General features: G+C 35.3%; 1 protein-coding gene across 1 annotated transcript in view; it reads right to left on the bottom strand.

The window, feature by feature from the left end:
• Nucleotides 1-22,047, bottom strand: part of PKHD1L1 (PKHD1 like 1) — a 187,918-nt gene that overhangs the window by 144,608 nt on the left and 21,263 nt on the right. Inside the window, exons 7-17 of the mRNA XM_049772942.1 lie at nt 20,812-20,865; nt 20,021-20,094; nt 18,730-18,772; nt 14,858-14,928; nt 13,505-13,615; nt 12,329-12,418; nt 8,838-9,106; nt 7,203-7,294; nt 4,622-4,781; nt 4,193-4,328; nt 2,378-2,521 (exon numbers count right to left, since the gene is read on the bottom strand). Of these exons, the coding sequence (XP_049628899.1) occupies nt 2,378-2,521; nt 4,193-4,328; nt 4,622-4,781; nt 7,203-7,294; nt 8,838-9,106; nt 12,329-12,418; nt 13,505-13,615; nt 14,858-14,928; nt 18,730-18,772; nt 20,021-20,094; nt 20,812-20,865 (1,244 nt within the window). The remainder of the gene's footprint in view (nt 1-2,377; nt 2,522-4,192; nt 4,329-4,621; nt 4,782-7,202; nt 7,295-8,837; nt 9,107-12,328; nt 12,419-13,504; nt 13,616-14,857; nt 14,929-18,729; nt 18,773-20,020; nt 20,095-20,811; nt 20,866-22,047) is intronic.

The raw sequence follows: 22,047 nt of genomic DNA on the forward strand, positions 1-22,047 counted from the left end.
TTATGACAAACCATAATCATAGTATAAAGGGGGTAAGTTAGAACAACATAATTTTTTTTAGAAAATGAATATATTGTAAATCTAAACTCTAGGAACTGGATAAATTCCTGAAATGTGTTTATACATCAAAATTTGAAAGAATAAGCCCTTATAATCAAATAAATTTCTCTTTGGGAGGATGTTTTACCAGTGGTATCTCATTTATATTGGACAAAGTTTTTAATTTGCTTGGTTATGATTTCTGTACCATGTTATTTTTATTCTTTAATTTTTTTAAATTATTACTTTAAGCACTATAGTTACAAACATGTTCATACTAGGGTTTCAATCATAAAATGTACACCCCGCTCACCAGAACAAATTTTCTGCCACTAATATCCCCCACTTCCATCCTACCCCACCTCTTTGCCTGTTCTCAAGACAGACATTCTCTTTCACGTTCAAATTCATGGTAGTTGTTAGTGTAGTTATTTCTCTAACTGCACTCACCACTCTGTTGTAAACGTCACCATGGGCTGGTCCTTCAGGACTTCATTTCTATTACCTCTGGTATTATTACCATACTGTCTTTTATTTTTTTAATCCTAAATTTAAATTTTTAATGAAGGCACCATAAATAACATTATTCATAATTGACTTTAAGGTATACAATGTTCCCACACCAAAACTCACTACCAGTGTCAACTTTTCTTCACTTGTTTCTCTAATTTTCCTCCCCGTACCATGTTTCTTAAACTCTCGACCAAAGTCTTAAAATTCCTCCCTATCTATAAAAATGTTTCTGGGATAAGAGGATAACAATTTTGATTTAAAGAGTATTCTTTTTTTTGGGGGGGGGTCACACCCAGCAACACTCAGGGGTTACTCCTGGCTCTATGCTCAGAAATCTCTCCTGGCAAGCTCGGGGAATGCGACGATATGGGATGCTGCGATTTGAAACACCAACCTTCTGCATGTAAGGCAAATGCATTACCTCCATGCTAACAATCTAACTTTGGGGGAAATTCAACTCATACTGAATAAAAATGTTTATCATCAATATAGATTAACTAATTTAAAAAATGAAAACTAAACCATTTAATTAGCATTTTACAAATAAAATAGCATTTTACATATAAGACCCCTTGATTCATTGTATGTCTGAAACCCAACTGTGAAGGACTTTGTAAATCACAACAGTTTCAATGAAGTAAAATTAAATTAAGAATAAGAAAAAAAAGAAAATTTATGGTATGACTCAAGAGAAACAGGAAACCTATTAATCAGTTTTCAGTTATAAGTGAATATGTTGATTAATTTATTAAACTATATAGTAAATTAGTATTATAATGTTTAAATATATGCTTAAAAATAATAAAAGAGGCCGGAGCAGTGGTGTAAGTGATAGGGTATTTGCCTTGCACGCACTAACTTAGAACGGACCTTGGTTTGATCCCCCGGTGTCTCATTTCGTTTCCCAAGCCAGGAATGATTTCTGAGCACAGAGCCAGGAGTAATCCCTGAGCATCACTGGGTGTGGCCCCAAAACCAAAAATATAATACAACTACATAAAAGAAATACATTAATGCTGCTCTTAAAAAAAAAAAAAGAACAGGGGAAAAATCGAATGCTTAAATTAAAACACCCGTATTTTGGAACCTACTTCTCAACCTAGATATCTATCTCAAATGCCCAAAATGGGCTTTAGAACTTGACATTAGCACTTGAAAATGCAAAATATGCATCAAATGTTAGTAATCTAATTAATTCAAAAATAGTAGAGAGGGGGCTAATGATTTTTTTTAAATGTTTCATTAAACACAGGCCAATCACTATTATTACTGTTGTATCATTTTGTTCCCCATAAGCAAACTTCTCCGTAATTTTACTTTCTCGTGTACTTTGCGAACCTTCAAAAAGAAGCTGTCAGTATTTTCCAGGAACTGGACTGACAGAGAATTCTTTCATCAAGCAATCTCTGGCTAGGCTAGTCTCTGCTGAACAATACTGATTTACTTCTATCTCATTTCTAGAATTAGTATCTTCACTAAAGTAAAGTGGGTAATTATATTGCGATTGCATTTGTAGGAAATATGATGCAATTAGCCTGCACTGAAGTTGAACATTCTTGAAAATACAACTATAATTACAATTTTAGTATGAAAGTATGCAATGCAAAATATTATAGTATAATTCAAAATTACAGCATAATTACTATATGATGCCATTTAATTTTTATTTTTAAAAACTAACCTAGATGACAAATCCAATTAGTTTCCTCTTCATTGTACAGGGTTTACCTTTATGACTAGCATTTACCAGGATATAAACTTGCTGCCTCACTTCCCCCAAAAAACAACTTTACAGAAAGAAGGATGAAATGAAATACATGCTTACCTCTAGTGGATAAAAAGGTTACTGTGTAAATATAGCTTTGAGGGTATTGTGTCCTTGTTACTTGAACTGTATCCGGTTTGATAGACCAAAGGTCATTCAAGGCTGATTGCAGCAGGGAATCAGAAGCATCAGCTGGTATCAAGACTTTGGGACCACAGAAAAATTAAAAATAAGTCAAATATGGGGCTGGAGTGGTGACGCAGCAGTAGGGTGTTGCCTTGTAAGCAGCTAACTTAAGATAGACAGCAAAAAAAAAAAAAAAAAAGAAAAGAAAAAAGACAGCGGTTCCCCCGACGTCCCATTTGGTCCCCCAAGCCAGGAGCGATTTCTTTTTTGTTACTGCTGTTTTGTTTTTTTTTTGGGGGGGGTCATACCCGGCAGCCCTCAGGGGTTACTCTTGGCTCTATACTCAGAAATCGCTCCTAGCAGACTCAGGGGACCATATGGGATGCTGGGATTCGAACCACCGTCCAGAATTCTGCATGACAGACAAACGCCTTACCTCCATGCTATCTCTCCAGCCCAGCTAGGGGCGATTTCTGAGCGCATTGACAGAAATAACCCCTGAGCGTCACTGGGTGTGGCCCAAGCCCCCCCACCAATAATAAGTCAAATAATTATAGGCTTTATATTAAAAAGTAAATAAGAGTTGAAATCTTAAACATTATTATAATAAGAACATATTGTCTTATATTAAATTTGTTTTGTTTTGGGGTCACACCTGGCAATGCTCAGGGGTAACTCCTGGATCTGTGCTCAGAAATTGCTCCTGGAAGACTTGGGGGACCTTATGGGATGCTGGAATTCTAACCCGGGTCTGTACCAGGTCGGCTGCATGAAAGGCAAATGCCATACTGCTGTGCTATAGCTTTGGCCCAAGTATTAAAAACTTTTTTTTTTTAATTTTTTGGGCTACACCCTTTAACGCTCAAGGGTTACTCCTGCCTATTCGCCCAGCAATTGCTCCTGGCTTGGGACCATATGGGACGCCAGGGATCGAACCAAGGTCTGTCCTGGATCAGCTGTGTGCAAGGCCCTACGACTGTGTAATCACTCCAGCCCTGTATTAAAATTTTAAGAAAACATCTTCATTGAGGCTTACCAAAGTTTCACTTATTAACCTTGTATTCTGAATTTGATTCAAATTAAAAACTCTACTAACTTGGATTATGATTTATCACTGTTGTCCTATACTCAGACTGACTAATAAGCATCAGATATAGCAAGTAGTAAGTAGTCCTTAATATTTATTGAAACAATGAACAACAACAGTGAAAAGTACTTTTACAGATTTATTATAAGAAAAATGCAGTATATTTGTCAACAGTTAAATTATTGTTCCAAAAGTCTATTAATTTTAGAGGTTTTGAAAGGATTGTTTACTATTTGGTGATGATTAATATCTATTACTGGATACCTATGAGATTCAGATATATAAAATTCCTATGTGCATTAGCTATCATGATTCTTATAAAAAGAAAATGATCTCATAAAAGAAAAAGATTTTTTTATTGGTGCTATTTTCTATCCCACTTTGATGGTTTGTAAAATTATGAATATTTTTCTTCTTGGAGTAGAATATATTAAATTCTATCAAAACAATGTTTTCATTTTTTATTTCCTGTGTTCACTTATGAACACATATTCCTCTTTCTAATGTTTTTCTAAGTAAATTTCTCTCAATAAAAACTGTATTACTTCACCAATAAATAAAAATGTTACATATAAAAACCCATCTTCTCTGGACAGCAGAATTTGTCAAGAAAAATCTTGTAAAAATAATTTTATCTCTACATGTTATCATTTACAACTTACCAGTTTTTTCCATTTTATAGATTAATCTGTACTGATGGTGTGAACATGAATGAGCTTCTAAACATGGGCTGGTTACTGTGATCTTCTGAACTTCCTTGGTAGCTTTGGTTGTTCTCCAGTTTTCCAATGTTACAACCTATTTTTCCAATTAAAAAAAAACCCCTTTATTATGTAAAAAAAACATTTCAAAAGCACTATAAGTCCTCAATAAAGTGTCCTTATTATTCTAGTTTACAGCAAATAAAATATTTTTAATTCTAAGTCTATAAAATAGCAACCTCTTTACTTTATAATACAGAGATTCAACTCACAACTTTTCATTGCCTTCATTTCCCCAAACGGCACCTTTTCTAAAAAAATGAACAACCAAATCAAGTGTCTATACTTGAACATTTATTTTTGTAAAGTGAATATAGAATCAGGTCCAACCTGCATTTCCTGAACTACCGCTGCCTGGATTTTGATAACTTGTTCTTCATTAACTGCATCTTCTGTTTGTTTTTCAGTATATACATTTTGATACTGGTACAATCCAACATCAACAAAAGCACTGAGCCTGAACTCCTGCAGCAAGATTTCGATGTAGTATCTGGAAAAGGCATGTAATGAACATGTTTGTTTGTTTTCCTCCAGAGCACTTAACAAAGTTTTTTCAATAAATACAATTTTAGTTTTATTTTTAAAAAATGCCCATTAAGTGGCTTGTATTGTACTGTTCTGATTTTATTTTACTTTATTTTGGTTTGGGAGTCGTACCAGGTAGAGCCCAGGGTTAACTCCTGGCTCTTTGCTCAGGGATTACTCTTGATAATCCTCAGGGGACTCTATCTGATGCTTGGGATAATTTTATTTTGCCATTCTGAAATGAAATAGGTAAGTCTGATGCATCAGTTGTTCTGATCCATGACCAGTCCTTCCAGATTTGTCCAAAAAAAATCACTTCCTGAAAAAATATACTGTTTCCTACTCTCAAAGAATTTAAAACATTACAGATTACAATACAAATTCCCTGGACAAAAATACAGAGGTTTTTGAAAACAACATGCAAAAGTTAAATAATTTATAATGCATATAAGAAAATGACAAACTAGGGGCCTGAGTGATAGCACAGCGGTAGGGCGTTGGCCTTGCATGCTGTTGACCCAGGACAGACCCAGGTTCAATTCCCAGCATCCCATATGGTCCCCCAAGCCTGCCAGGAGCAATTTCTGAGTGCAAAGCCAGGAATAACCCCTGAGAGCCGGGTATGTCCTTGCCTCAAATAAAAAGCAAACTGATTTCAAAATCTCTTAGATTTTTGTTTTGTAGTAGTTTTAATGGATCAGGGATCAAAGTTCCTTCTCTCACATTCCTTAAACACTGGCTCTACTTCTAATTTCTGAAAATTTAAAAGGTGAGAGAGGCATTAGACATAAACAAGTAAAAACAAAGAAATGCTTTCCATGTTTCACTAGTACTAAGACCTCAGGAGAACATTAACATTGCTCCCCAAGATCAAGGTCCCAACCCTCTCTGCCCAGTTCCATCCTATCTCCCAGGGGATACCTTGGAGTATCCTCTCAAAATTTGCAAGGGTGAGGTAGTCAAATCAAAACAAATACACAAAAAATCAGGGCCAGAGTGATAGTACAGTGGGTAGGAAATCTGCCTTGTACCTGACTGACCTGGGTTCCATCCCCAGCATCCCATATGGTCCCTCGAGCCTTCCAGGAGTAATAAGCTCAGAACTAGGAGTGACACCTGAGCGCTAGTGGGTGTGGCTCCCCAAACCAAAAACAAAAGAAAAGAAAATAACTCCTGCATAAAGAAGTAAAGCCTATTAACCTTTTGGTTCTCTCTGACAATGGTCACTGGGATATTAGTGACAATGGTCACTAAAAGGCATATACATATATGCATATACAATACATATATATGTATTATATGCATATAAACAATCCAGGCAAGAAAAATGTAGAATGACATATTCAATCTACTCAAAGAAAGAAACTTTCAACCAAAGGTCTACTACCCAGCAAAATTCTCATTTACCTGAAACGGAGGGTTAAAAACATTTTCACACAGAAAAGAACTCACCATACTTGTTCTAACCAAACTGACCCTATGAGCTATTCAAAGAGCAATTACACAAACTAAATCCCCACTTGTAACAACAACAACCTTACACAATATAATGGCACAACAGCCCTGTCAATAGTTTTCTTAAATGTCAAAGGATTAAACTCTCCCGTCAAGAATGAATACAGCTGTTTAGTTTGAGCAGGAGTCCAATCTACTGATTTTTGTAGATATCCATAATAATGTTCTATGCTTTTATCCACAGAAACGGGTACAGAATATGTTTGGAAGCCATGGACTCCCACTACAGTGCTCTCTATAAGTAATTTTAATGTCTTAATTTTACTATGTTTATAATACCTCCTTGATATTTTTGTCTACAATGGTACTTGGAGATATAGGTCGGTCACCCAGTTCCACATTGCAATGCTATACTATAAATATCTCAAAAGACAGGGCTCATTTTGAAAAGGAGGCGGCTGTCTGGGGGAATGGGAACACTTGTGAAAAGAAGTTAACAACAGTGGTGAAATTGGTTTGCCTGAAGGACTATTAAGGACAACTATGTAAATCATAATGTCTCAATAAAAAAAAAAACTATCTAAAAATATTTTACATTTGGGGGAGAGGGAAACAGGGAAGATGGAGGGAAAGTTGCATTGGTGAAGGTGGTATACATTTGATGACTGAAATCCAGCTACGAACATTTTTGTAACCATGGTGCGTAAGGAAAAAATTTATTGAAAAAATAAATTAAAATACTTTAAATCTCTAGTTATTTTAATTGCAGAATCTATCAAAATACAAAAATAAAATTATAGCGAATGATCAAAGATGAATTAATTCAATAACTAATACAGCCAACAACAAAGCAAATTCAAATTAAGTTTACATATTAGCTTATACTTTTACAAGAGCACACAAAATTTTGACGAAAAAAAGAAAATCTTACTCTTTTCCTTTCTGAAGATAAATGTCATCTGACCTTTGTGTTGAACTGGAAAAATAGCTGTTGGCATTGGAAGAATGATATGCAATCTTCACCTTATCACAGGAAGAAAGAAAGATACAGAAGTGGGAATAAGGAGAATTTATTAATAAATTTTCTCAACACATCTTTACCACTTACTATTTCTGGCCATCTTAAAGCATTCTTGAATAGAAAGTTGTGGTGACTCCAAATTTTTCCAATTTTTTATACCCATGATAAAATAGAATTATTTTTTTAATTTTTATTTTATTTTAGTTTTGGTTTTTAGACCACACCCTGTGACACTCAGGGGTTACTCCTGAATATGTGCTCAGAAATTGTTCCTGGCTTGGGGGACCATATGGCATACCAGGGGATTGAACCGTGGTCCATTCTAGGCTAGCACTTGCAAGGCAGATGCCTTATGGCATGTGCCACCGCTCTGGCCCCATAAAATAAAATTCTTATAAAAAATCAAAGTTCATTTTATTCCTTCCATTCCCAACTGACATCAATATCTCTAAACCTGCATTTGTCCAGACAATGCTTTTACACATTTTGAACTATGATAGAAAATAAAAAATACATAACAAAAGAAACCCAGATTGTTAGTAACTACCTGTTATTAATTCTTTTGTTTTACAGAGAATTTACAGGAATTGAATCCAAATGAATTTTTAAGTTTTTTGTTTTGGGGCCGGAGAAATAGCATGGAGGCAGGGTGTTTGCCTTGCATGCAGAAGGACAGTGAGTTGTTTGAATCCCGGCATCCCATATGGTCCCCTGAGCCTGCCAGGAGTAATTTCTGAGCGTAGAGCCAGGAATAACCCCCGAGCACTGCCGGGTGTGACCCAACCCCCCCCCAAAAAAAGTTTTTTGTTTTGGGGTTATTTTGAGGGGTCACACACAACCATGTTAAAGCTTACTCCTTGTTCTGTGCTCAGGGAACACACAGCAGTCTATGGGGAATCATATGTAATAATGGGGATTCAAGTGGAGTCAGCAGTGAGCAAAGAAAATACCTACTTCCTGCACTCTCTTTTCAGCCCCAGCATCCTTATAATTAGGTTTAAAACATGACAAAGTTCACTAAATCTGTCTACCATTAGAATTAGAAGATGTTGGCTTTCATTAAGAAGGATTATTATGGTTCAGGGAAGTTGTTCAAAGGGCAGCAGCATACAACTTGCGTGCACAAGCCCTGAGTTTGCTTCCTGGAGGCCACATGTTCTCCTGGACACCACCAGGAATAGCCCCATTGGCCGGAAACATTGCCAATCTGGCTCTGATAGCCCACAATACCAGTGGGCCTAAACAGTACTGCATCATTGGGATCTAGCTATGAGTCCTGCATGGCCCATGGCAATTCTCTTCAGGGGTGGCCCACAGAGAAAATTTCAATCCGAGAAAACCTTTCTTTTAAGAAGGGGTGCTCTATGATGACTTTATCACTCATACCACATTGTTAAGAATAGTCAAGAACTCAACCACTTGATTGTGTATCTCATAAATTCTTTACATATCGATTAGTTTCAATGCAGAATAATATGTACACACATACAGTTCTTTTAATAAAAATTAGTCAATATATTAGTCAATATTCTATGACTTCCTTACCTTATCTTCTGGAAGTCCAGTCTGGCTAAAATAAATAGCATACCGGTCATCACCTTTGATGTAGAATCTATACACATCAGACTCTGGAGCCACCAAAAATCCACTGAAACGTGCGACAAATGTGTCGTATTCGAGGGGCCATCTATAGGAAGCTGAATCTACCCAACTAGCACCTATGTACCCTGGAGTTTCTTCATTGTATTCAAGTATCTCTTCCAAATGCTCTGGACGACTGTTATTCCATACCTCAAGTTTTAAGCCTCTCCCACCTGAACATGACAGAAGAAAAGAAACCTTTTATCACAAACATGATGTGGAGTTTCATAAGCTTTCTTTCTATCTGGATAATGGTTTGAAGTATTCTGTCCTAATTCCTATTTTCAGAACATTTGCAAAAATAAATTTAAAAATTTCATATCCCTTTATCCTGCTGCCCAGAAGCCTGAATACTAGTAAAGATAATATGCTATAATGTATTGATTTATTTTGGGAGGGGACTCTCCAGGGGTGTGTGTTAGATATACAAATATCTAGGAAATAAATATACTTAGTTAGAATAATTATAGTGTGAGAAGAGGGGCAAGAAAGGTGAGCTATGGATCCTTAATTACCAAGTATTGGAATGCCAGAATGCCAGCACCATTTGCGAATGTCCTCTGGGTGAGGTTCTGTATTTATTTTTGTATCTGCCCCCTCTCCCAGGAGAAAACATTCCAGAGACTTTTGTATTAGCTGCCCTGGGCCACTTTGAGATGTAAAAGCCTAGCCTGGTTACATTAGCTTAGATAGGCAAATGTCAATGTTTGTCCTTCTTCTTCCTGTGTTTATTGGTTCTAAACAATAATTACTGATGACAGTGTTCTCAGTGCATGTAGCTGTGAGCCCTCTAATCCCATGTTCTTCTCTCTTATGTCTGTACTGTTTTTTTTTAATCCTCAAAGTACCCCTATTTCAAGCTAGTTTACCCTGGGCCAGTTTCTGGGTTTCCAGAGACCATCCTTAGTAATATTCATACTGGTGCTTCTGGCTGGAAGCACTGTTGGACTAGTGGTTGACTGATGGACTTCATATTGCTGAAAAGCAAACTCTAGGTATCATGCATGGAAGATATTCTCTATGAGCTACTTTCCCTATAATTTATTATTATTTTACTCCTCTGCACCTCCTGGTCTACATAAGTAAGATTGAGTAACACTGCAATTTATCTACATAGCAGCTATGGAGATTAAATATAATATATATAGTACCTGGACATAAAATACTTGGCATTATATATTGTATTTAAGATTGGCAGTCATTATATTTTAAATGACTGGTACTGACTTATTAAGTTAATTCTAGAAGCATCAAGATTCTGACCATTTGTTTGTCTTAATTACGCCACCAAAATCACAGCTTTGTTGATTGAAGAATACATACTATTGGGTTTACAAGTTTGTTTGTTATTACATATTTTTAGAATTAGACACTCAGAGGTTATTCAGGGGTGACACTCAGGGGTTACTCCTGACTATGCGCTCAGAATTGCTCCTGGATTGGGGGACCATATGGGACACCAGAGGATGGAGCCGTAGTCCATCCTGGGTCAGCCATGTGCAAAGCAAATGCCCTACCACTGAGCCACCGCTTTGGCCCCAGGTTTACAAGTTTTGTCAGTGTTTTTTGTCGAGTTGCTTCTTAGGTGGAATCAGAGAGAATATTCTCATTAAAGTGTTTTTTCTTTGTATTTCCCTCATCCAAAAAGAGGCATATAAGTCTTCTTTAAAATTCAGGCCAGAGAAATAGCACAGCAGTAGGGCATTTGCCTTGCAAGTGGCCGAGCCAGGACCAATGGTGGTTTGAATCCCTGCATCCCATAAAGTCCTCCGTGCCTGCCTGGAGTGATTTCTGAGCAGAGCCAGAAGTAACCCCTGGCCGCCGGGTGTGGCCCCAAAACAAACAACAACAACAACAACAACAACAAATTCAGGCTTTTGACTTCCTCCAACAGTTCTAAGTTTATCTGATTGGTCAGGATCTAGACAATAACAGTCCCTTCTCTCTTCTTCAGATGAATTTGATGAGAGAAATGCTAAATATCTCAACTTCCACAGCAGCAGCCTACTGAGATACCATTTCCTTTAAAGTTTCAAGTTATACAAATAAAAGACAAATGTTTTAAGATGTCCCATTTTCCTCTACTATCATCAAGGCAATTAAAATTATTGGGAAACTATTTCTTTAGCTTCAAATACCAAAGAACCTACAATAATAAACCAACTTTACTACACAGGAGAGATCTGTGAAGCACTCAGACATGTGTCCAGCATCTCAGCAGTGTCACTGTAAATGGTGGGACTGTGGCTGCCCTGTCTCTGGGACATAGGGGGGCATATGAAAAAAATTTGTTCTGGACAAATGAAGACTAAATATCTGCTATTTATTTTATAGGCAAAAGATGTATTTTGCAATGTACATGCAGCCTTTATTACTCATTAGTAATCATCATTTAATATATATAAAGAAAACACCATCCCATTTGATCAATGATGTTATTTTCAGTAGGGTGTGCAAGAAACTTACTAGATTTGCCTTCAGGAGCTGCTTTAATCCTGCCTTTTTTTTTTTTTTGGTTTTAATTTTTTGTTTTGGTTTTTGGGTCACACTAGGCAGCACTTAGGGTTATTCCTGGCACTGCACTCAGAAATTGCCACTGGCAGGCTCGGGGGACCATATGGGATGCCAGGAATAGAACCACCTTTCCTCCTAGGTTGGCCATGTGGAAGGAAAATGCCCTACCACTATGCTATCTATCCACCCCCTAATCCTGCATTTTCTAATAAAGTGTAAGGAAACAAAAACTACTAAGAAGTTACTTATGACACCCACTACAAATTCTCAAATTTCAGAATCTTATTATTGAATACTTTGGGCTTTTTGTGTTTCTCCTAAATCCATATGTTGTTATTCAATGCCTATTGTAATATTATTAGAGTTGGTGCCTCGAGAAGAAATTTAGGTCATAAGAATGGAGGTTTCATAAATGAGATTAGCACCTTTCAAAAAAAGCCCTTTCCCGAGCGACTTATACCTAAAAAGGCACCATCTAGAAGGCAGCAGATTTTCAGCAGACACATGATAGATGTATAGGATGACCTTGGGCTTGCTAGGCACCAGGAATACGTTTGCTGGATATAAACTACTCAGTTTATGTAATTATATTCTATCAGTTCACAAAGACAAGACACTAATGACATATGAAAATAAGGGCCATACAGATACCACTTGGGTTAAGTGATTTGCCATGCTCAGAGCTAACTCTAGTTTGATCCCTTGCAGGGCAATGTAGTCCCCAGAGCAAAGCCAGGAGTGAGATTTGGTCAAAGAGTCAGGAGTGATCTCTGAGCATGGCTCCAAAACAAAGTATAAGAAGTAAATAACTATTTTAATTCTGTACAAATAATATTCTCCTTACATATGTGAAAAATGAACATTTGTCTTCTTATACTTGCCTGGATATATAACTCTCAGATGATCAGGTTTTGGGGGTGTCTTGCAATATATACTGTCTTCTGTGACATTCAAAATATCACAAGTTTGACCTATGAAGAGAAACAAGATGCAGAACTAGTACTAGAGAGATAGTGTCAGAATGAAAATCTCATCAGCTTATCTTGAAGAACTTTGTCAATACAAATGAAGTTGTATGAGCAAGAGGCAAAGATGATTTTTTTATATGCTTTTCAGTTAATCTTCTAATTATGGTCATTTTCCTACAAGGCAAAATTTCCCAGAAAAACATCACAAGTCTGAGTTAGAATCTTCCACAATTTCTGAGAATCAAATTTAAAACTTTCTTTTTCAAGAAAAATTGCTTATATAATCTATAATGTTCAGAATTTATAAAAATAGATGCCCTATTACGATGTGTATTTGAACAAAACATTAGCTCAGACTATTAGCTGTAAAGGGAATATATCTACAAAAAACAAAGTGAATAAATAACTAAACACATTTAAAAAATTAGTGGTAACACAGGGGCATGTGATTGAGTGCTTTGATGGCTGCAAGGTGAGATAACTATGTACACAGAAAACATAAATGCCAACATCAGTTTAAACACATTAACTTACCTTTTTTTTTTTTTTTTTTTTTGGTTTTTGGGCCACACCCGGTGATGCTCAGGGGTTACTCCTGGCTATGCGCTCAGAAGTTGCTCCTGACTTGGGGGACCATATGGGACGCCGGGGGATCGAACCGCGGTCCATCCTAGGCTAGCGCAGGCAAGGCAGGCACCTTACCTTTAGCGCCACCGCCGGGCCCCACATTAACTTACCTTTAATGTAGTTTTAAAGGACAAAGTAGTAGGAGGGGGGAAAAAAAGTTTAATAACATTCTGTCCTGTACATACTAGCTAACATAAAGCATTACCTCTGGGATCAAAAGTGTTTTTTTTTTAAAGAAAAAATAAGAAATTAAGAACTGAAAAATTAAGAATCTGAAGCCAGAGAGAGTATAAGGCACTTACTTGCCTTAGATACAGCAAATCCCTATTTGATCCCCAATATCTCATGTGGTTCCCCCATGTACCATCAAGCATCACTCCCAAACACAAGACTAACCTCTGAAGACCACCAGGGGTAGTCCCTAAAATCCCCCTTCCAAGTAAATTAAAATAACATAAGCACCTCCAAGGAGCACTCGTACTGGGAAATCCGTCTGATCAAAGAAGAACCCACTGATCGTCAATGTTGTGCCACCTCGAAGGCTGCCTTGGGAAGGTGAAATCTTAGTGACCTCTGCAGGAGGGAAGAAAAGAGTAGCACATTTCACAAAATATCACTTCCATGACACAGGCTTGATTTTTTTTTTTTTTAGCAGATTCTCCAAGTTACCTAACCATAGTATTGAGCACAGTGGAGATTGGTTGAGAAGCAAGTAAATAAATTTGGTGTCCCCTTATTTTGTGTCTGACTCAATCCTGCAAAGATGGCAACGGATGGTTTCCATGGAGACCTTGGAGATTAGATGTCTTGGAGATTAGGCTCGAGTGGTGACTGGTACTTAAGAGACTTCAATAATGGGATGGTCCAGAAAGTATGGAAAACTTGAGCTGAGCATAGATTTTTGCTTCCAAAAGAAAAGAAAGGCAAAAGGAGAATTTCTCCCTCATGCTATAAAAGAATCATTTTTGCATTGCACACGATAATCTCTTATATTTATATTTTGTATATTAACATATTAAATCCTATCAAAATTCTTATATATTTTATAAATAAACAATTTAGGCATACTGGTAAATCAGTCCAATGCACGGTGCATGAGAGAACTGGTTACAAAATATTCTATTAAATTTTATTAAAATTCTACATATTTTAATGTATGCTTGCAGGCAAATTTCTAGAAAAAAGCCAAAATATATCACATTTGACTTATTCCAAGAGACACATTGGTTGCATTGGTGTTAGCAGTGGTGATAGCACTAATACTCAGATTGCTTGCTGGCTGCGGTGATGCATGCTGAAAGCATATGTTCTATCACTTGAGCCACATCCCAGGACACAGCTGGACATCTATGAACAAGGAATCACTCTATTTGGCATTAAGTACAATTCTTGCAAGAGGATTTAGGATCGCTACTTTTGTTAGGGTGTCGCTAACCTGAATCCTCTGAAAAAATTAAAATAAATTATCATCTGCTTAAGGATTCTTTTGGATCATACTGGAAGCATAAAATTAAAAAAAGAGAGTGCTAGTCGTTAGTGAAAACTCACTGCAGAAATTTCTTTTTTAATCCCTTCATACAGAGAAGCGAAGACAAATGGCAAACTTCCCCATTACCTCTATTTATGCAATGAATTTATTTTTCTAATTAGTCTTCATTAGAACTGTAAGCTTAAGGCTGCCTCTAGGACTTCCTATCTTTTCCCTTTCTTTGAAATACAAAACAGGGTGTAATTTACCTACAGTCATGACTAGTTTTGATTTGAGGAAATGAAGCATCCATCTCTGTCACACACACACACAGAATTGTTACATACCTGCATAGGTTTGGAACATTGAAATTTTATTGAGAGAAGAAACAAAATATGCCATTTTTTCTGGAAAACTCCTGTTTGAAAACATAAACAACAAAGTAAAAAAATCTTGCTTTAAAAATGAGATTTACCTAGAGAATATATATATTTTTGGTTTAATCATAGAGATCAGAGTATACTATGCAAAGGAGCTGAACTTTTTCTGAAGATAAAATAGTTCCCTTTCATGATTTAGTTATTGATTACTAAAGTTATTGATTACTGTTACATGTACATAGATGCAGGGAGTTGTGAAAATTTAGACTTAAACTAGGTACTTAAACTAGGTACACTTCAACTTGGTACATTTAATGATATGCAAATTACTTCTCAATAAAGAATTGACCCTCCTGTTTTATGCCCCTATAATCCATTTTAGTATGGGGACAGTCCCAATGTTTAGCTAGAACAGGTGATCAAAGGCTAAAGGTTGGCCAAGTGGCATTGCTAGAGGTCATTGGAACTCTAGCAGGGTCACCTTGGCATTTTCCCAGGTCCTTTAGGTCTATGCCCAACATATTCAGGGATTAGGCAGTGTCAGGGGTCAACATTCAAACAATGTGCCACTGATCCTTGGTTCTCCCTGGTCCCTTAATTTTCTCTGCCATTTAATTTACATCAACCTTATGCAAATTCTTACTTTTCTTCCTTAAGCTGACATAGAGCATAAGGGGCTGTGACAAAGGTTAAATATAGGCAGCTTGAGTGCTGAAGTTTGAACCCTAGCCTATGTGTTTTCTCTTCTTCTATTATTAATTTCAGGGTAAAAATGTTCAGAACAAGTTAACAACACATCCCACATAAACTACGCTTAATAAATACAATCTCTTACTTTTTTAATATACATTTGTTTGTCCACAGATAAGAGGTTTAAAAAATGAATCTTAACCCTAGAAATTAGATGATCTCTTAATTACCCCCAATAAAATGTATTAATTAGAAAAGTTAGTCAATTCAAACATTACTCAAAACCCATTCATCATAATTATAACATACTAAACTAGAATCTAAATGGGAAAATGCTAATTTGTGCTACGAGTTCTCTTTTCCACATACATAACCCAGGCATTAAAGTGTGCATTTGTAAGACTAACGAGTCCCTGGAAATGTTGTATGCTAAATTATTTATTGAAGAAATTCGGGCTAGGTTTTACATTTTCCTGTTCTAAGCCTTTAAGCTGATTGTCCTAAGATATGAAATGATGCTAGTTTTGACATTATTATTGACCATGGCTAGATCCTGCATCTGAAAAATGAACCACTTCTGAAGTTAGCAGGAAAATTGCCTCCTGAAATAAAAATTTGAATGCAATTTATTTGGTGTGACACTGAGGTGATTTTCCCTAATTCACTGATAATGACTAGGCATTTCTCAATTAAGGAAGCCTCATCTGAGCCTTATCAGTTTTGGACAGCTGTTATTTGAACTGGAGGTAACAGAGGATACAAGATGGGTATTAACAGAAATCAAGAGTGGATGCCCTGGTGTTCTTTAATTGGTTTGTGTGATATTCAGGAATGTTCCTGAAATTTGTAACAATATGTTTTTTTTTAATTATAAAATGACTTGACATTTAGAAAATGCCATGCAATCTTAAAATTAGACTTTGATAGTAGTAAATGTCAACTTAAATCCCCAAGATTGTTTTGTATAGATAGCACTATTTCATCAACTCTGAGATATTAATACAAAAAAAGATAGCTACCATAGACTTAAAATAATTATAAGATCACAAAATCAATAATTTGATGCATTATTTTTACCTACAATATATGAAAATTTACTAGCTCTGAATATTAAAAGTTTCCAGGGTATTGTTAATGAAGCATATTAATTTATATACTTATTAATCACATTCTGGCTGATAATTTAGACCTTCTATTTATTGAAAACTATTTTTCTGAGAGACAAGGGATAGATTTGGCAGTTAATACATTTCAAATAGATGCAGAACTAAGAATTCATTTTCATACCCTTCGTAACAATGGCATGAAGAACAATAAAGAAGCATAGATTCTTGTAAAGCAATCACTTCAAACTTAACCATCATTGCTTTTAATATGTTTCACTAATATTTTCAACAAAATTGTATTGCCCTGTCCAATGAAGTGAGATAAAAAGGTAGGTTATCTTCCTGCAGAGAATAACAATTCATAAAACTTTCAACAATTTCCCTATGTATGTCACAGAAGTGAATTTTAGCACCACTTACACAAAAGTCTACTTTAGTTTTGTCCTTAAACTATAACTTTCTTCATGGTTTTGTTCCAGTCATTATTATAAACTTCTAAGTATGAGTAGAACAAAACAAATTTTAAATTCAAATACAATGTGTTTGGTCTCACCAGTTCAATTTTAAGTCAGTCCATGCTTGCAGAGACAATGTCTACCTTTTATTTTTTTGCAAATTGTTTTCTTTTTTCTGCAAATACTGACCATCAGCAATCACATCTAGTATGACTAGAGTGCTTCTTTCCTTCTAATCATCTTTCTATTTGGGGACAAAAAAAAAAAAAAGAACAGTCCTATTCTCCTAGTGGTCAACATCTAATTAGCATTGGATGTCTCCATCATATAAATCCTTTAGGTTTCTATTAGTTGTTCATCTTCTCAATAAAATATCTTGACATGTTAGGTAGGAAAAATAATTTAAGTCTGGCACATGATGGTCCTGTACATGAAAGGCATTGAGCATGACCCAGTTGCTGGGACAGACTACAGATATAACAAAAGTTCCCATGAGTGTGGTGATTGTGTCTTGGAAGAAAAGTGTGGATCAATTTGTTAAGCAGTGAAAAGACATGATTCTGTACATGTAATCTAACATCTGCCATAGCAGAGATTGGGAAATATACAGGCCTCAAAGACTACATGCATTTATTCACAATTGATTCTACTGAATTTACTTAGGCAAATTTGTTTCCTAATTCCTTTTCCCACATTGTGAACTGGGTATTATAATTTTAATGTATAGGTACATTGGGAAGATTAAATTATATAATACATGTAAAGTACTCAGTACAAAATCTGTCACTAGGCACCGAAGAGATAGCACAACGGTAGGGCGTTTGCCTTGCATGCAGCCAACCTGGGAGGGATCAAGCTTGATTCCCAGCTTCCCATATAATCCCCCAGCCTGCCAGGGTCGATTTCTTAGTTCAGGGCCAGGAGTAACCCCTGAGCACCGCTAGGTGTGGCCCAGAAACCAATCAATCAATAAATAAAAAAGTTAAAAAATCTATCACTAAATGTTATTATAGTCAATATTATGAGGCAGATAACATGCTGAGATTTAAATATTATTATATTTCAATAATAATCTGATGATACTTATTACTGAAAGTAATTGGGATATAGACTACCTGAAAATAAGCTGTGCTTTGAAGAAAGTTATAAATACAAATCATTAATATTGGCATTCACAGACAATTGAAAGCTATAACTCCTATCTTTCACAATATTCTGTGTCTTTCTACCTACAAATCTTGGACAGGTAGCATTAATCTTGTGGTTTATTTATTCTTAGTTCAAGTCAAAATTCAATTACTTTAGAAAAAAAGTGAGCCAGGAGAGCTCTGAGGCATGAAATATCACAATCAAATATTTTGTAAATGTGTTCTTTTAAGTAATACATTTCCCATATGAAAAGGTCATATCTAAGGCACAAATTGTGAGTAAAAGGGAGTTACAGATTTCTTCAATGTTAATTTGGGGGGAGAATGTGATTATATTTTAATCTCTATGTCTGGATGAATAGCAGAAAGTAAATACACTCTTTTATTTTATTTATTCAGTTGAGTCAATTATGAAAACTGTTGTTTACAAAATGACTTACCTCCCATAATCACTATCTAAGATGAAGCTGACATTGTGATGACCTGGAATTAATTAAAATACTACAATCAATTAAGTCCTCAATCACAGAAGAAGAGTAACTGCACATTATAAAGATGATTTAAAAGCAAAGAAACATCAAATTTAAATTGCAATTCCACAACTATCCATAAATCCTCAAAGAAATAAAAACAACTATCTTAAAGATGTACCAACTATTTTAAAATGTATAAAAGGTTAATATAAGCTATGGCTAGTAAAAAAAAGACAAAAACGTAATAATTGCTAAAGACTAACAAATAATAGGATGCCTCCCATCTTTCAAAGAATTGTTTTAGCTATTCATAGATTATTGCTTCATATGAATTTCAGAAGTGTTTGAATTATTGCTTTGAAAAGTTGTATGGTATCTTTATAGAGATTTCATTAAATCTGGACAATTGCCTTGGTAAGTATTGCCATTTTAATAATGTCAATCCTCCCAATCCATGAGCAGGAAATGTGTTTCCATTTCCTTGTGTCCTTTTTTATTTCCTGAAGCAGTGTTTTGTAGTTCTTATTGTATAGATCTCTAATCTATTTAGCTACCTTGAGTAAAAAGTACTTGATTTTCTGTGGCCAAAAAAAAAAAAAAAAAAAAAACCAGACTAACAAATAACATATGTACAGGCATACTGCCCTCAAATTTCCTTTGTCCATCTGTCCATCTCACAGCTGTGCTGTAGGGCGAGACCTTCTGCTAAGACACACAAGGTGGGATACAGCTAAAGTCAAAGCAACAATATTAACACCAATAGAGAACTAAATATTGGGACAAAGTCAAGGAAAAATAATGTAAACTTTGAGAATGAGAGGTAAGGGTTCAAAGAAATCATTTTTCTTCTGACTTGAGATATATGAGTATATCTATACATATATATCTATATATCTATATATATCTATATATCTATATATATATCTATATATCTATACATATATCTCTCTATATATATATACCCACACACATATGGCTGGAGTACACAGAGCAAGGGGAAAACAATGTATATTAGGGATAGAGAGAAAGGTTTTAAATATTCTAGATAATAGGGAGAAAAATTTAAAGAGACATATCTTAGATGCCAACATTCAGGAAAAGGTAATTCATTTATGATTATATAGAATTTAAAGAAGCTGAAGAAAAGAGGAGCTGCTAATTATTTCAAATGGTAAGCCTGTGCAGGTTTTAGGAGACTAGAAAGCAAATAAATAGAATAGAAAATTTCTGAGCATGGTAAAGAACAAGGAACACTCACCAACGTAAGTTCCAGTTGTCTTACAAATCATAGAACCCATGTCTCCATTGGGGTTTTCTAACTTTAAACCATACCTAAAATATATATATATATAAATTTGTGTTAATTTCATATTTCATATTAATGCAACAGTTAGAATATCATATTTCTCTTTAAAGTACCTTAACATTTTCAGAATCTGTATTAAAATAGAAACATTTCCTAAAATGTATATTCAATTTAAGTTAAGTTTAAATATATTGAAAGTATTTTAAAGCCTCAGATAAATATACTTGAGAGAAACATCACTGTAAATTAGAAGTTTTTAATTACTTTAGATGGATTTATATTGATTTTAAAGATCTTTAAATAATACCATTTTGATATTTGATAAAGATAATTTGCCAAACATTTTTTCATTGCAATCTAAAAAGGAGTGTAAATATATTATACGAAATAAGCTATATAAATGCCTGATAGTTTTCTATATAAAAATTACAATTTATACTGCACTAAAAAACATTAAGTAGGGGTTGGAACGATAATACAGCAGGTGGTGTGTTTGCCTTGCACGCGGCCTACACAGGTTTGATCTCCAGCATTTCCTAATGTCCCCCAAGCCAGCCGGGAGTGATTTCTAAGAGTCCAGGGCCAGAAGTAACCCCAAATGCAAACTTTGTAGTGCCCCCCCCTAAAGAAAACCTTCAGCTATAATATTAAGCAATATACAATATGGTTATAAAATAGCTATTCAAATTGTACATTTATATCTATTGGCTAATTTCTAAATAAAAATATTTTGAATTACTTACAGGTGATCTGATTGAGGAATAAGCAGTTCACAAGGCATGCCTCCAATATAAACTCTGTATAAACATTTTATTAGAAAAGATCAAGTTATCTTTTAATAGAGTTTTAAATTGCTCTCTTTTCACCCAGTTCACTTCTACCTTATTTTTCTCTCTCAAGTTTTATCATCAATCATTCACTCCTTCAACTGGGATGCCACCTTGTTTTAGGTACCAGAGCACATCCAGGATCAGAATTTGAGTTCTTGGCTCTTCCACTATGTATTACAACTGTTGTAGACTGATAACAAGCATGATAGCCAAAATATACAGTGTTGTTAGAAAATAATGATTATGGGAGTGAAATATGCAGTAATGGATCATAGCAACTCCTTCACTTGAGGATTAATTCATTCAAATATAAAACTCCATTAGATGAAATATGTCGTGTTTCTAGCACAATCCACCAAAATAAGCCAGTACAGATGTAACATCTAATAGATCTGGAAAACTGGAGGAGAAAAAGAAGCTGAGAAGCAGTAGGTTAACGCCTGACTTTCCATTCAATCCCTAATTGCTGAGTCTAACCTTCCTATCATGCTGAAAGAAGTTGATATTACTGACGGCTGCAGGTAATAGCTGGTATTAGTTAAAATGCCAGACAAAACCATCCTGCTTCAGGAACAGTAAATTCAAGACCCCAGATAAGGCCCAGTGTCAACCTGAACTATAAAAATAGGGACCTGTTTGCAGAAAAGATTGACATTTTCAATAGAGTTCCACACACAAGTCCTTTCTTTGGATTTGCAAGAAAAGCAAACTAAAGTAATGTGTCCACTAGAGAGATTTGTGCATTCATACTCTCTTCTGATCTCTTACCTCACTGCACCTGAATAATTACAGGCACCAAATATATTCTTTGATTTTTACAACCATTTTATGGGTTAGTAACTATTATCCTCTCATTTTACATTTTAAAGTCAGAGAAATAAAGATAGTTTATCCAAATCTGTAGAAGAACAAGAGTTCAAATCCAAAATTTTCAGCTCCAAGGTAGATTTCTTAACCATACTTGGTAATACCCACAGTGATCTGGATTTTCTTCTGATGATATTATGCTTCAAAATTTAAATGCACATATTAGTGTTATTCAGTTGATCTTTTTATGGTACTGCAGTAGGCACTACGTCCTTTAATTATTCACATGATCTCATAATTTTTACCTGGTCTTACTCTGGAAAAATGATCTAATGAAGAAAA

Source organism: Suncus etruscus, chromosome 5, assembly GCF_024139225.1.
Source record: "Suncus etruscus isolate mSunEtr1 chromosome 5, mSunEtr1.pri.cur, whole genome shotgun sequence".
Classification (NCBI taxonomy): domain Eukaryota; kingdom Metazoa; phylum Chordata; class Mammalia; order Eulipotyphla; family Soricidae; genus Suncus; species Suncus etruscus.